Below are 16,733 nucleotides of genomic sequence, written 5' to 3'. Positions count from 1 at the left end.
ATAATAAGTAATAAGCATTACGGTGTGTGGCATAATGTGTAAGGGGCATTACGGAGTGTGACATAATGTGTAAGGGGCATTACGGAGTGTGGCATAATGTGTAAGGGGCATTACGGAGTGTGGCATAATGTGTAAGGGGCATTACGGAGTGTGGCATAATGTGTAAGGGGCATTACTATAAAGAGGAAAAATTAGAAATAATGTACACCATCTATGGTGGGTGGGGGCACATTTTTAACAGTTTGCACTGGGAGCCAAACTGCCTAGAAACAGCCCTATATTAGTTTTACCAAAATGCCATATGGGGCACCAGAAACATTTTTGATAGGGGGAGCAAAATTTATAGCTTCAACACTGTGTGCCAGTTCCCTATCCGCTAGTTTGTACGAGTGTTCATCATCACTAGGGCACACTTGCACCAGCCCTACACAAGGTATACATCTGCAAACAGGAGCATTTACTATGACGTCAAATTGTGCATAGCCCGCAGTTACACGACACACCATCACTGAACTTTGCCTATATGAAAACAAAACACCCCATTACAGTCCAGTTACGCCTCCTCCGTCATAAGAGTAGATGTGACTCAGCATTTCCTGTACTTGCACTCACCTGTTTCCAGAGCATGTGTGATGTCCACAGTGGGACGTTCAACTCAGCATCATCCCCTTGAAGTATACTGTAAAATACAATTATTTTTCCCGAGTATGTCTGCATAATATGCCCAGCACACTCACAATGCATGCGTACTATACTGTTGGGAAATTGGAAGTGCACCTAGGTGTGTAGACAGGCAAGAATGTGCAAACTCCTACCACAGTAGAACCATCAGGGCTGGTGCAAGGTTTCTCTGCACCCTAATCCCCCCCCTCTATACCCACTTTTCAGCCCCTAAAGTGAGAGTGTGGAGGTGGTGTCGTAAGGTGGGTACACACTGGAAAGATATATCTGCAGATCGACTAATCTGCAGATATATCAGCAGATAATAGTCATATACACTGAAAAACCATCACTGCCTCTAGCCACAGGTCCCGCTGGCCCGGAGGTTGCGCTGCAACCCCCTCCATCGGCCTCTGCAGCAAGTGTACGCAGCATGATGAGCAAATATATCTGCCATCAGCTGTGCTACACAGCCATCACGATATGTCTGTGAGCGACGTTGTTCAAAGACACATCGTCTGTACACACTGGCTGACATGCACACGATATATCAACCAGTTTAACGGGCGATATCTCGGCCAGTGTGAACCCAGCATTTGAAGTTCCACAACCACTGCTGTCAAATAGACAAACACCCCTCCAAACAATAATATGTAAAAAACCACTATAATGTAGGGAGGGGAGGACAAAGCAGTATATATATATATAACTATATATATATACATACACTAGCTGGAGTACCCGGTGTTGCCCGGGATTTTAAGAATGTTTGTTTACACATCATCCTCCAACCAACCTCTCCTTAGGCAGGCTTCACGAAAAGTGTGCCCAACTTCCCCATCAACCGTCCTAAGGTCTTCAAAGGAAGTAAGACCTGTAACGGTGTAAAGCAAACTTCGGAGATAGAAGCATTCAAAATTAAAAATTTGCCGGATGTACAGTGTAAACACAGCCAAGAGCATCTGTTGCTCTGATACCAGGATGACCATCAACAGCGAGTCCCTGCTTTCTGCGCAGAAAAACTTTGGGAGAAGCATTCCATGTGTAATATTTTGGCATCTCACAGTACAGCAGGGTCCTTGCAAAGTCATGATTTTGACACAGTTGGAAGAAAGAAGCAATTTGATAGCAATTTGTTGAGTAATTTGGTATAGTCAGAGAACTGAGAATGCTGGCAAAGGCTGCTAAAGCTCTCTTCAATAATAAACATTAAGATCATGACAAAACATGACAACACAAAACGCTTGCTCCGAGGCCCTACCCATATGGAGTGAGGCCCCACAATGAGCGTCCAGCAAAAATTGTGTTTTTAAATGAATAAAAAATTAAAAGTAATTAATTTCGATGTAAAATTTTTTAGTTGTCTCCGTCGTGTTTTAATACGCTCGTACGTAAAATGTTACGATCTTCGCTTATAGACTTTGGATTTGTATAGAAAGACAGAAAGACAGAAGGACCAATTTTCGCTTTGATATAGTAGAGAAGATAGAAAAGAAAAAAATAGTAGATAAGCTAAATCCTTTTCTAATTCCGTACCTGACCTGTAGAGGATGAATGCTATGCAAAAATTGTTGTTTTTAATTAATTAAAAAGTAACAGTAATTAATTTCGATTTAGTAGAGAAGATAGAAAAGAAAAAATAGTAGATAAGCTAAATCCTTTTGCAATTCCGTACCTGACCTGTAGAGGGCGAATGCTATGCAAAAATTGTGGTTTTCATTAATTAAAAATTAACAGTAATTAATTGTGATTTCAAATTTTTTTAGTTGCCTCCGCCGTGTTTTAATACTCTCATATGTAAAATTTCCCGATTGTGCCTTGTAAACTGTGGATTTGTATAGAAAGACAGAAGAACAAATTATCACTTTTTTATAGTAGATTATATATATATACACACATTATATATATATATATATATATATACACACACACATTATATATATATATATATATATATATAGAGAGAGAGAGAGAGAGAGAGCGAGAGAGAGAGAGAGAGAGAGAGAGATTTTTCTGTCAATTCTGTCAATGTCCCAATATTTATGCACCTGACTGTATATGTGTATGTGTGTGTATATATATATATATATATATATATATATATATATATAAATATAGACATACAGGGGGTCCGGCACTCCATGCGCAAATAATACACAAGACACTGTGCCCTCACAAAAGATCTAATATAGAGAGAACGGGAGGTGCAGCACTCTTGTACATAACAAAGAGACAACTGCAGGCAGGATATATAACGTTTCGGGTTTATCACCGTTATATATCCTGCCTGCATTTGTCTCTTTGTTATGTACAAGAGTGCCGCACCTCCCGTTCTCTATATTTGATCTTTTGTGAGGGCACAGTGTCTTGTGTATTATTTGCGCATGGAGTGCCGGACCCCCTGTATGTCTATATTTTTATATATATATATATATATATATATATATATATACACACACATACACATATACAGTCAGGTGCATAAATATTGGGACATTGACAGAATTTTCATATTTTGACCTCTATTCACCACCACAATGGCTTTGAAATGAAACAAACAAGATGTGCTTTAACTGCAGACTTTCAGATTTAATTTGAGGGTAATTACATCCAAATCAGGTGAACGGTGTAGGAAATTATCCTGGTGAAAAATCAAATAAGGGGGACAACTAGAAAGAGCCCCCAAATCCGATTTTCTTTTGGCTATTGCATCTGCCAGAAGAGTAACGACTTTAGCCGTAAGCCATTTGAGGTCCACTGAGCCCAGTGGTTCAAATGGGAGACCCTGAAGAGCTTTCAGCACCACTGCCAAATCCCACAGTGCCACTGGAGGGACAAAGGGAGGCTGAATGCGAAGAACCCCTTGCATAAAGGTGCGTACATCAGCCAGAGGAGCAATCTGATGCTGATACCACACTGACAAGGCAGACACCTGCACCTTCAAAGAAGCAAGACGCAGACCCTTATCCAAGCCTGCCTGAAGAAAGTCGAGGACTCTAGAAACATGAAACTCCAAAGGATCATATTTCTGAGGTCGGCACCATGCAAAATAGGCGTACCAGACCCGGTAAATCCTGGCCGAAGCCGGCTTCCTAGCCCTGAGCATGGTATCCACCACCGAGCTTAAAAAACCCTTCGACCTCAAGAGGGATGTCTCAAGAGCCACGCTGTCAAAGAAGGCCAACTCAGATCCGGGTAAAGACACGGACCCTGAGACAACAGGTCCGGATGCTGAGGAAGAAGCCATGGAGTGTCTACAGAAAGACTCCGTAGATCGGAAGGCCCCACCTGTCCACTAGGAGCTGAAATACTTCCTGGTGAAGAGACCATTCCCCTGGATGCACATCGTTACGGCTGAGGAAGTCCGCTCCCCAGTTTAGCGCTCCTGGAATAGACACTGCCGAGATGGCCGGTAGATTGCCTTCCGCCCAAGTCAGAATGCGAGTCACCTCTGCCTGACTTCGAGTTCCTCCTTGATGATTTATGTAAGCCACTGTCGTGGCATTGTCTGACTGAATCTGTATGGGATGACCCTGTAGAAACAGTCTCGCTTTTTGTAAGGCACGAAAAACTGCCCGAAGTTCTAAAATGTTGATCGGAAGAGTAGACTCCGCCGAGGTCCACCGGCCCTGAAACACGTGTGGACCGACACAGCGCCCCACCCTGAGACAGGCATCCATCGTCAGGAGAATCCAATCCGATATCCAGAAGGGGCGTCCCATGAGGAGATGAGACTTGTGAAGCCACCAGGTCAGTGAGAGACGTACCTCCGGAGACAGCACCAGCGTCTGAGCCTTTAGCCGAAGAGGTATCCTGTCCCATTTAGATAGGATCAGCTTCTGTAGAGGTCTTGAGTGAAACTGGGCATATTCCACCATGTCGAACGTCGACACCATGGACCCCAGCAACCTCATTGCAGAATGGATAGAGATATTCTGCGATCCCGCAGACAAGTGCGAATCCTTAGGGGGAGGGGCCCTAGATTGCACACCCTAAACACAATGTGAGGTGCTACCTGCTGAGACTTGTAGTGCTGCAAGCAGAAAAAGAAACAGATGCAAGTGCACATTCTAACCATGCTGAACCTAATACACTGGAAGGACGAGACTCCTTCCACCTTCATTAGCACCCCTCCCACCTGTTCCTGGTGTTTTTAATTAGCAAGGAGTCCTTGCACTCCAAGATTGCACATCTATTGAGGCACATTGAGGGTAAGTCCTGTTATATATATGCTGTGTGTCAGTTTTGGGACTGGTATTGGGGTGCGGGGCTCTCTGGGCTGGTGTGGCTGGACTGCTTTATGGCATCATAATGTACACTTTTTCACTTCTTGAGTTTTTTTTTTTTATATATGTAGCACCTTATACACTTTTTATTATAACCTCCTACTTATGTAGGACTTAACACATAGGCTTTCTTATTATTCTTTAACCCTCACTATAATCTCACACTAGTGTGATGCCATGGGGCAGTTCTGCTGGGTTGGCCTGGGGGGTCCCGTGCTCTGTATTTGTTCCATAGGAGTGTTAGAGACCTGCCTGATAGAGGTCACCTGAACGCGGTGGGCAGGCCCATAATTATGGCCATTATTGTGCTAAGAACCTCTTGGATGCAATTTAGCAGTATTATCATTAGGTTCAGCATGGTTAGAGTGTGCAAGTGCGAATCCTTGCCTGCAACACTGAGACCTGTCTGCCTGATGTTGTCCAGGAACATGTGGACAGTTTGCCAAGAAGGGTGTTTGCAGTAATCACTGCAAGTGGTGGACCTACAAAGTACTGACGTCAAATTCTTGCTGATCGATTTGCTGTCAGTGTCCAATCACTTTTGTCTACATAGTGTATATAGAATGCAGTGGCGGAACTCTCGGGAGGCATCATTATTATGACACGGCATCATGATGTCACGCACGCCATACTGCTGACAGAGGAGCAGTTGCCCAGAAGAGAAGGTAAGTGTGCGTGGGCTGCAAGGGGGCAGGCTGGAGAGACAGAAGGTGGGCCGGCTGGGGAGACCGAAGAGGGCACTACCGTCTATTTAACCTCCATAAGCCTGGTATGAACTTACGCCCCTGGAGGAATTATATGATGTAATAAATATATGGCATGGGGATAGGGGCGTGCTGATGCTCTCTCTCACCCAGGGCACCAAAATGTCTAATTATGGCTCTCACCATTACAATGTTCTGTGACCCTCCTAGTACCTTTGGCACCAGGATAATACTGTTCAAATATCAAGCAAGCTCTTATGGCACGGCAAGTGCCAGCATGCACTGACAGCCCATGAGTATTCTTACATGCTGGAGCTTGTAGAAGCATGCATATAGTCACAAGCTGGGCCGCCATCAGGGGGGGCACTGCTGGGCCTGTAGCACCTGGGCCCAGAGAGAGCGGGGGCCCGGCCGGGTGGCAACGGTGCAGAGCCGGATATGCACCGGAACCCAGGGAAACACAGTGCCGCCGGCGCAAGTGCACTAGTGTAGCACTTCAAAAATGGCACCAGCCGCGAGCGCATCGCAGTTCGCGGACCGGCAGCCAATCAGGAGTGGCTGCTCCTGATTGGCTGCTGGGTCACGAGTTGTGATTGGCTCGCGGACACTGCCACTGGCGTTTTCTAGCTGGCTGCCGTGCCGTGCATATTTGAACTGCTGCGACGCTGCCACCCGGGCCCCCACTCTCTCAGGACCAGCTGAAGTCCATAGGAGTAGCTGCATTAGGAGGACATAGGTACATAGGATAGCTGCATTAGGAGGACCTTTCACCGCGTGTCCACCCCCCAAGTCCAGACATCATTCCCTGCCCTGTACTCCAGCCCCCCCTCCCCCAATAAGGTTCAGCCTTCCCTGTCCTATGCTCCCCCCACCCAGGGGGGTCCTGCCTATTTTAATAGTACCAGGCCCCACAATTTCTGGTGACAGCCCTGGTCACAAGTGTGTAAGTGTGCACTACAAAAAATTAACTATCGTCCCAAATGAAAATCAATCATCTTCCTCTCTGAAATAATGAATTCATGCCCCCCTTATTTGACTTGAATGAACAAGTCATGCCCCAGGTTTGCAAATGAACAAGTCATGCCCCCGGGCTGCAGTGAACAAGTCATGCCCCCCGGGCTGCAGTGAACAAGTCATGCCCCCCGGGCTGCAGTGAACAAATCATGCCCCCCGGGCTGCAGTGAACAAGTCATGCCCCCCGGGCTGCAGTGAACAAGTCATGCCCCCGGGCTGCAGTGAACAATTTATGCCCCAGGTCTGCAATGAACACGTCATGCCCCAGGTCTGCAATGAGCAAGTCATGCCCCAGGTCTGCAATGACCAAGTCATGCCACTGGGCTGAAATGAAAAACTTATGCCACAATCGGAGATAAATCAATCATACCTTCCATGAGTAATAATATTTAATATAAGAAATACTATTTAATATAGAAAAAAAATGCTGGAGTTTAATTAATTTTGTGTTGGGTGCTCCTTGGCAGTAGTCCATCTGGTCCATGTGTTTTGCATCCAATGTTGGTGGTCTCCAACCACAGTTTAGTAAATTTCTCTCCACTACAATTGTGTAATTGTGTGTAAATCCAGAAGAATGTGGAAAGGAGTCATAAGTATTGCAAGTTCTTCCTGATGGCTAACCTTCTGCCTCCCTTTGCAAGCATCCTTAATACATGACTCACATGTGGCATATGCTTCATATGGTAATGCTGAATTTGTTTTTCATGGCAGGGATTACTTCCATTCAAGTAAGTTTAGAACAATTGATCAATGAATGAGGGAAATGTATAAAACACTGACAAATTAATTTTATACACCTGTCCTTGGTGCAGTTTTCATGGAATAGTTGACCTATTGTCTAGCATATTTCCTGAATACATACAGCACATTACCTATAGAAAACATTATTTTTTTATTAACTGTCATTTTCTTCAAAAGTGGCACTGGAAGCCCATGTTCAGGCTTCCATTCAACTTCGCATGCATGAAACAGTAAGCATGTACTGTATATATGCCTCACACTGGTATGGTGAGGCAGCCAGTAAAGCGTTATTAGTAAACAGACCCCTCATGTATTAATTACTGCTGCTATATAAGTAAATACAATTACAATACAACATTAATGTCAACAAAGATTAATAACGCTCTGTGCGCAAATCAATCATGCAGCCTCTAACACTAAAAAAAGAGTAACATCCAACACCAATGGCATAGATAAAAGTCAAATGTGTTTTGCAGTATGGTACTTGAGCGTGCCTTAAAGGGAACAAATTAACCTAAATTACCCACAAATACAGGGGAAATGACAATTTGGTTTATTTCATAAAAACATACATAGGATCACATCAAACAAAAAATAATGATGCAAGAGTGGAGTTTGTTAAAGTAAACTTTCTCACCAGAAATCGGTGCTGCGGTGGGCTGGTGTTAAATGCTTAGCATGAGGTCCCGGCTTAATAGTCCGGCACCACCGCAAAAAGCTTTCCAAATACCACCCCAAAATGGCCGCAATTGAAGTCCGGTACCCACCCTCTAGTAAATAGAGGTGGAACGCAAAAATTAAAGATGGCCGCGAGGTGGAACGCAGAGAACTTCCAGTTCCACCGGAAACAACACAGTGGAGCGGAAGCCACTTAGGCCCTCATTCAGAGCCACTCGCTAGCGGCAGTACGCTCGTTCCGAGCGATGTTCGCACATCTGCGCATGCGTACGGTTTTTAGTACGCATGCGCGAACCAGTCAGTGCGGCCGAAAATCGTTGGTACGCAATATAGCGAGGGCCTGCTATTTTGAGTGACAGAATGAGGCGTATGTGGGTGGTAACAGGGGAAGGTGCTTGAAAACGGGGAGTGGAGATCCGAACGCAGGCGTGCTTAAAGGTCAAAACGGGCGTTTTAAGGGAGTGCATAATTAATACAGCAGCGTCATTGACCACGTCACTTGGTTTTTTTTAACTCAGAACTGCTCGCAAAATAGCGGTTGAAAACACCAACCACAAGAATAGCGAGCAGTTCATACGCTGTACGATGTACTCGATTAATCTAATAAATAGCGGACATGACGTATGGTGCGTGCGGCCAGGGGGCGTTTTTATAAAAAAAAACGAGCGTATGTTTTGCTCGCTCGTTCAGACTTAGAGGTGGGAACAGACTGCAATTTGCGAACGGATCATTTGAATAGCCACCCCTTGTTTATGAACGAACGACCACAAATAGCGAACGGCTCTGAATCAGGCCCCTAGTTCCATAACCGGAAGTGACGCAAAGTTAACAGCCAGAGTGCCCTGTGGAAGGCAGGAATTAAAACACCAGTAAGAGCCATTTGGAGGGTATAAATACGGCAACTTTCACGACACGTTAACCTACTGCCTGAGAAAGGATCTCCAACGATCCGAAACGCGTTGCAGCAACAGTTTTACATGTGAATCGGAGGGAGTCCAGCACATTCAACTTGCCTTGGATTTTGGAAAGCTTTCTGCGGTGGTGCCGGACTATTAAGCCGGGACCTCATGCTAAGCATTTGACACCAGCCCACCGCAGCACCGATTTCTGGTGAGAAAGTTTACTTTAAGAAACTCCACTCTTGCATCATTATTTTTTGTTTGATGTGGTCCTATGTATGTTTTTATGAAATAAACCAAATTGTCATTTCCCCTGTATTTGTGTGTAATTTAGGTTTATATGATCCCTTTAAGGCACGCTCTAGCGCCATTCTGCAACACACATTTGTATTTTAATATAGCATTAATGTAACAAATCTAGTGAACACTTTAAAAATGCAGCAAATGCGGTAACCATTGAGAAATAGGCATATTTACATTCTTTACGACTTGTCCCATCTGGAAGAGGGCTTGCAGGGCTGTGACCACTGGACATACTTGAACTGTCCTGGCTGCTCCCAAGGTGCAATTTTCTCATGTGTCTCACTACTGCAGTAGCATTAAATGCTTGCTAGAAGAAGACAGCGCGCACATGTCAGTGAAGCAAATTTGGTAAACAGATGATAAAGTCTTACAGATGCTTAACAGCTTCACTGAACACTGGTAAACAGGCAAGATTGTTCCTGTAAAACCGTAACAGTACACTGTCAAAATTAACATACAGTAAAAATAATAATCATCATTTAGATACCCCTGCACTTAATAATATTTCAGAGGTTTTGAAGCATGCTGATAAAACGTGTTGGATCAAAGTACACAAACAGCATTTGGTAAACCACTAAACTATGTAACCTTATTACTGTTGTGGTATACTATGAAAGAGCAATAATCAAATATACTATAAACAGTTCTCTATAAGTCCTAGGTAACAGATGGCTGAACTCTTACATAATCTGTGTCTTCCAACTATAACTCTTCAGCATGTCCAGTCCCTTATTATGCGGACTTGCAAACTACTCCTGCATTTCCTTCCTTTCAAATTGAATCTCCTTTATTAACTGCTAACAAAATATATAATCTCAGTAGGTTCTCAAGTCATTTGGAATGAATATGGATGTATATATTAAACAATTTAGTAATTACTTGTATATGAAAGTATGTTTGTGGATTTCTGAATACACAATAAAAGTTTATTTTTATATCCATTAGAAGTGTTTCTCTAAAACAAGGATGAAGTGTCTTCTCTCCTGTTGGAGAAAACCATATAAATAATATTATTTCCACAGCTACCAAATTAGCATTTGTGAATAGGAACATAACTTGTGTCCATCTGTGCCACTAAGAGTGCAGCATTGTTAGTTATGCCAGTTGTAGTGAAGTTTGCTTAGTAATACAGCACAATTCAATAATTAACCAATGAAGTCAGTTTTTTTGGTTTATATAGTATTTTGTGGCTTGCATTGTGAGGTTATAAGTGGTGCAGCTAAGTAAACTGAGGTCTATATTGTGTCAATGTCCTATAGTGATACCAGGTTTAAATTTAACATCGGGGCTCAAGCAAGTCCTACACAATGCAGAAGTCATCAACCCTCTAACACTCTCCAGTATAATTAAGAGTGGCCAGCAGGAACTCATAGGTTTTGTACTGCAGTATGGATGTCACACACCAAGGTGCATACATGCTCTCCGCTTTAATTATTAGTATCCTTTGTTTATATGGCGACAAAAGGGTTCCGCAGAACCTTGCAAAGTACATAAACAAATGAGCACACAAGAAATAGTTAATAACAGTACAAACAATACGGGACAAATACATGATTTATAAACATTGCTGCATAACACTTAAATAAGCAGCATGGTGTCAGCAACCAAGTGTTAGGTGCTGTTGTAAATTAAGGAGATATATCTGCAAGCAAGACTTGCGCCTGGGTGAAGACATGGAATAATCCTCAGAGGGGCACTGTGCCATCAAAGACTAACTTAATTGCTCCCCTGACATACTGCTCAGTTTCGATTCATTTATATATTCAATGAACTACAATATTTATTTATTTATTTATTTATTAACAGTTTCTTATATAGCGCAGCATATTCCGTTGCGCTTTACAATTGGAAACATTGATAGAACAAAACAGGGTAATAACAGACAGACATAGAGGTAAGAGGGCCCTGCTTGCAAGCTTACAATCTATAGGGAAACAGGCATTGATACACAAGGATAGGTGCTATATATATTGCAATTTGGTCTGGCCAGAATGCAGAGTTTCTTGGTGGGCTGCATGATCCAGTCACACAGGAATGTCGGCAAAATGTCAGGAGCATGTGAAAGAAAGACAATATGTGAGGTTATGTGTGGACTGTGAGAGGGGATGTGATAAGACATGGAAGCTATGAAGGTTATGTGGTCGGTTCTGGAATCTGATAAGCTTGTCTGAAGAGGTGAGTTTTCAGGGAACGCTTGAAGGATTGAAGAGTAGAGGTAAGTCTTATTGTGTGTGGTAAGGCATTCCATAGAGTGGGTGCAGCCCGAAGAAAGTCCTGTAACCGTAAATGGGAGCAAGTAATGCGTGGGGATGAGAGACGCAGTTCTTGTGCTGAGCGGAGAGGTCGGGTTGGGAGATATTTTGAGATGAGTGAAGAGATGTATGTTGGTGTAATTCGGTTAATGGCCTTATGTGTAAGTAACAGTATTTTGTATTGAATACGGTAGAAAACCGGCAACCAATGGAGGGACTGACAGAGCGGGGCAGCAGACGATGAACGTTTGGCAAGGAAGATAAGCCTCGCAGCTGCATTCATAATGGATTGTAATGGCGATAGCCTGTTTTTGGGACAATAGTGTAGGGACATCAGGACTGTTTTTATTCCAAGTGATAAGTTGATAAGTTTGTGTGTGCAAAGCTTTACAACACTACTTACCACAGTACCCCCACAATGGAGCACCAGCAGTTGGCAGTTACTGGCTGCTGCTCTTTGATCTTGGTAATGGGCTGGGAGTAGCAGTGTTACAGCCCAGTGCCACACTCCCAACTACTCCAAGGTAAGAAGCGAAGAAGGGGGCAAGAGAGTGGGGTGGAGCCAGAAGTGGGTTGGCAAATGGCTGTATCTGCCACAATTATAAATGTGATGAGTGAAAGAAGTTGTGTAATGACTTACCCTCCATTTGCTTTTTGCAAAGTTTTTACGGATTTGTGCACTGACAGATTCGTGTATATTTTTACACAGCGCTGTATCTCCAGCAATCCTGGAAAAGAATTCAAATACAGAAATGTTCATTTTCAGACCTGATTTACTTTAAAGTTGCAAAACTAGAGAATAATTCATGATTATTTGTTCCAATTACATATTGTCACAAGGGTGATGGGTATTTCAAAATATATCTAAGCAGGCAAAACTTTCTCGGCTTTCAAGTCAAGCAAAGAAATAGGTAGGTAAAAAAATGAATGATATACAACATCTAATATATAAATACATACATATAATGCTGGTGGTGCTATATTAGCATAACACCAGTCATCCAAGTCTAGTTTTTTCCTTTTAAATTGATTCGGTTCCAGTTTCTGTATGCTTTCTACTGTTTTTAGTGTTTTCGTCATTTTTATAAATTTATGGCCATTTAGCAATTTTAGCTATTAAAAGCACATTTTATGTTTACACTCAAAACAAATCTCTCAATATTACAAAAAACCTGTGACTGAGTGACAAAATAAGCCACTACCATGGACTGCACATCCATTCCGTCAATACAACGCCCAATGTCTAGCGAAGATCTGGTCCTGCGATGTCAGTTGCAGTGCCCCAAAAGCCGCAACATGATTGACATGCTGTTTGTATTTGGGGACACCGATGGGGAGCATTACAGAAAACGGGAATGTGTCGGCCCCATTTTCTGGGCGTGCCAAAGCCAGTTGCTGTGTTCTTGGACATCACAGCCTCCAGCAGCGTGATTTTGCTGGAGTAACCCAAGACAGGGCTGTAGCGAGGTTTGCCGGGCCCTGGTAATATGAGGGCCGTGGTCTAATGTAAAAAAAATTGCTCCACAGGGGGGCCTCAGGTGCCCCTCAGCCATGGGCATATCCGGGGGAGGTGCAATCAGTGTGAAATGGTTCACTGTTTAGTCGGCTAGTTTATCAAGTGTAACCCAGCCAAAAATGTCACAGACCAGTGGTTCCTATTGGTCCCTACAGCCTGTACACATCAGCATTTTTCAACTGCTATGTGCCGCAAGCTGGAACGTGATGTCATGACGCTGGATGCTGACAGCAGGAGCAAGGAGGAACAAGAGCGGTAATTAAAAGGAATACTCCTACCTCACCGCTGGATATGTGCGCAATGTACAAGCAAAGTCTGCAGTGTGCCAGCAGTAGGGGCCGTAGCTGCTTCCCTGCCTGCTCTGCTTCTCCCACTGTTTCCCTCCAGATCCCAAGCGGCAGCTCAGCTTCCCGCTACCCAGCGACAGCAACGGGGACATCTAGCAAGGTAAGAGGCCGCTTGTGTGTAGTGCCGGGGAGTAGACTCTATGTACTCTTACTGACCTCTGGCTAAACAGTAGTTTAGCACTATCACATGTATATCATATCACTGATGGGGCGGAATTCAATTCAGCGTGATGCTGAATAACCCCGGGAGGGAGCTCCCAAAGCTATTCAATTCACTGTGCTGTTAAGTCGGAGAATGCCGGTTCTCGCGACTTAACCTTGGTGTTTAGTCGCGAGAACCGGCATTCTCCAACTAAAGTGGCGGCCGTGCGGCGATAACAGCTGGCAAACAGCTGCGCGCCCGGCACATTTGTCGGATTTCTTCCCGCATCTCCGGTTGTGTGTGAGAAGAAATCCTTTAGCCCGTCCAAACAGCGGGGCTATTCAACATCGCTTTGAATTGAATCCCCCCACGGTGACTAGTCTGCTGCTGCCGCCACCGTGCTGGACTTCAGGACACTGTCTCTCTGTGTTTCTCCGCACAGGCCGTGCATTGTGTGACATACTGTAATAGCGTGTAATGGGTATTATACATAATAAGAGTGATGTTGCAGCTTCTTTGGTTAGTATAGTTAGTTTTGCATCTCTCCTACACTTATGTTGATAATCACTAGTGTTATTGCCTAAATGTGCCAATGGGCCATATTATCTGCCTTATAGTTCTTCTATAAAGTAATATGGCACCTGTGCTATGTGATCCTGGATGATTTTATCTGAAAGCTAGTTCCAAGATTCCTATTTTGGTTCCTGGATTGATATTGAAATCTGTGATTTTATATTTTAGTAAAACAAACTGATGGTGTGCCTTGGCAAGCTTAAAATCTTCTCAGTGTGCCACGAGATGAAAAAGGCTGAAAATCACTGCTATACATCAATGGAATTGCAACTACTGTATAGTACTACCACAATGCTGAAGCCTATAGATAAAGGAGATGAAGGATAGATAGAGTGGGGAAAGAGCTAGTGGAAAGAAAGAGTAAAGAGTGTGAGAATAAAAAAGAGAGGAGAGAAGCAGTGAGAGAGGAGAGAGAGTTGCCAATGAATTAATGCCCCTTTGAAGACATCAATACTGTGGGTGTGTTACAAGGATATGTTATAGCTTTGCTGGCAAATCTGTACTACTACAATTACTGTAATGATCTGTTTATCTTCCAACACAATCTGACAAGGTCGTAATTTATGTAGAACATATTACAAAAACATACACATGGAAAACTGTTATTATTCCGTAAATACACCCTTGAGAAAAAGCTGTATAATTTTTTTAATTGCTTGCACTTACAAAATACACATCAACACATGTAAATAATATCATGTATTTGCATGGGCCCGTTTATTTTTCTATGAAATGTTGCTGTAAGGATCAGATATTTCATTTAAAACCAGGCTAACAGAATGTAATTTGCAATTATTTTCAAAACATTTATTTTATTGCAATTTACTCTATAAAAACCATATAGTTTTTATAATGTGCAATATTTATATTAACATGCTTCACATAGCAGAAATAGATGCTTTCAGGGGTATTCAATATGGGAGCGAAAACATCGTTTTTGCGTTAATATCGGAGGTATGACGTCATTATCGCAGGTTTTACTTTTACACTGTATTCGATTTCAAAGACTTATCGCAGTTTTGAAAAGTCTTTGATAAAAAACGGGGATAACTTTTCACCATTGAATAGGTGTTGAAAAAAAGGGCAGAATTGGGGTTTAGGGGTGCAGGCTTAAAAAAAATAGCCTGCACCCCTGGGAATGACATTTAAAAAAGAACTGTGTCAAAAAAAGTTTTAAAAAAAAATAGGGACACCTCAAAAAATAATTTTAAAAATTGGGGTGAAAAAAAAAAAAGGGAAAAAATTGTATAACAATAGGGAAATAGGTTCAGGGCTATTCTGCAAGTATGCGGCAGGTGTTTTGAAGAATAGAATTATAGCGGCAGGTGCACAAATGCAGAATTTAAAAAAAATTACTTTAGGGACTTAAAAATATGCTAGTACCCATTTTCATGTACCCCAAATTTGATGGGACCACTTAAAAAAACAAAAAATATAACATAAGTGCTCTTCTGCATCACTTCTTCAATGTCGGGAAAAAAACACCTGCTGCGGCTATTTAAATCCCCGACTTTCAATTAAAGGCTAAAACGGGGGTACCCATAGTGATCCCCCATGTTTTTACAACTTTAAGGGGGTCTTACAATTTTTTTAAGTAAATATTCGTAACTTTGGAGTTTCCCGTTTTCGTTAATTTCATATTGAATACGGGGATAAGCGGGAGCGCGCCCGATACTTTAACGTAGGTAAAAACTCCTATATGAAACATTAACTTCGACAGTGAAGTTAACGTTTCATATTGAATACCCCTCTTAGTGGGAGATGTATGAAGCTCCTGAAAGTGATAAATTGCAGAGTGATAAACGACCAGCCACTCAGCTCTTAACTGTCATGTTACAGGCTGTGTTGGAAAAATGACAACTAGGAGCTGTCATTTGTCATCTTCCCCAAAGTCTCTGTTGATCACCTAGTATGTGTCACGTTTTCCACAGATAAAGGTGTTATCACAGGTTGGTGCAATTTATCAAGAGAGTTTCTGCCAAATCAATGATTTCTCGGGTGTGCCCCTACTTACCAGTTGTTCTCACTTCCACATACATAGGTATCGGGAATGCAATGCGGTTACTGCAGTATTTACCAATTAAAATCATAGCACCAGCTATAGATGGAGTTGCAGATAAAGTCCCCATTACTGGCAATTAAACCCAATGAAGCCTTTACAGCTTTGTGGAATCCCCTCTGGGTTTAAGACAGGGATGGGCAATAAGCGGCCCTCCAATTGCTGTGGAACTACACATCCCAGCATGCACTGTCATAGTTTTGCTATCAGGGCATACTTGGTTCTGTGCTTCCAGCGGAAATAAACTTGCCACTCAAATTATGACAGATGGTGCCACCAACCGACAGACTGAGTGATCAAGCGACCAATTTTAGTAAGCATAGACACTTATCAATTGGCAGCACAATATGTCTGGCCAGACATCACAACTACGGGCATTTAAATACACAGCTTACTAACATCCAGAAATACAAACACCACCATGAGATGGAATGATATATCACGCTGGCCATACACACTACACAAAATATCATTCCAAGCTGCATTTAGCAGCATGACATTGTTCATTGCTTCGTCCCATCTGCTCTGACGATGCACAAAGCGATGCACAACCACCATG

General features: G+C 42.8%; 1 protein-coding gene across 2 annotated transcripts in view; it reads right to left on the bottom strand.

Annotated features, from left to right (window-relative positions):
* The window catches only part of CAMK1D (calcium/calmodulin dependent protein kinase ID), a 456,946-nt gene that overhangs the window by 21,213 nt on the left and 419,000 nt on the right, over positions 1–16,733 (bottom strand). For both annotated transcript variants that reach the window (XM_088468914.1, XM_088468913.1), the window contains exons 9-10: positions 12,178–12,265; positions 9,460–9,592 (exon numbers count right to left, since the gene is read on the bottom strand). In XM_088468914.1, the coding sequence (XP_088325040.1) occupies positions 9,460–9,592; positions 12,178–12,265 (221 nt within the window). The remainder of the gene's footprint in view (positions 1–9,459; positions 9,593–12,177; positions 12,266–16,733) is intronic.

This window comes from Taudactylus pleione, unplaced genomic scaffold, assembly GCF_031769625.1.
Source record: "Taudactylus pleione unplaced genomic scaffold, aTauple2 ptg000086l, whole genome shotgun sequence".
Classification (NCBI taxonomy): domain Eukaryota; kingdom Metazoa; phylum Chordata; class Amphibia; order Anura; family Myobatrachidae; genus Taudactylus; species Taudactylus pleione.
Note: the sequence above shows the minus strand (reverse complement) of the source record. Positions and strands in the feature narration are given on the sequence as shown.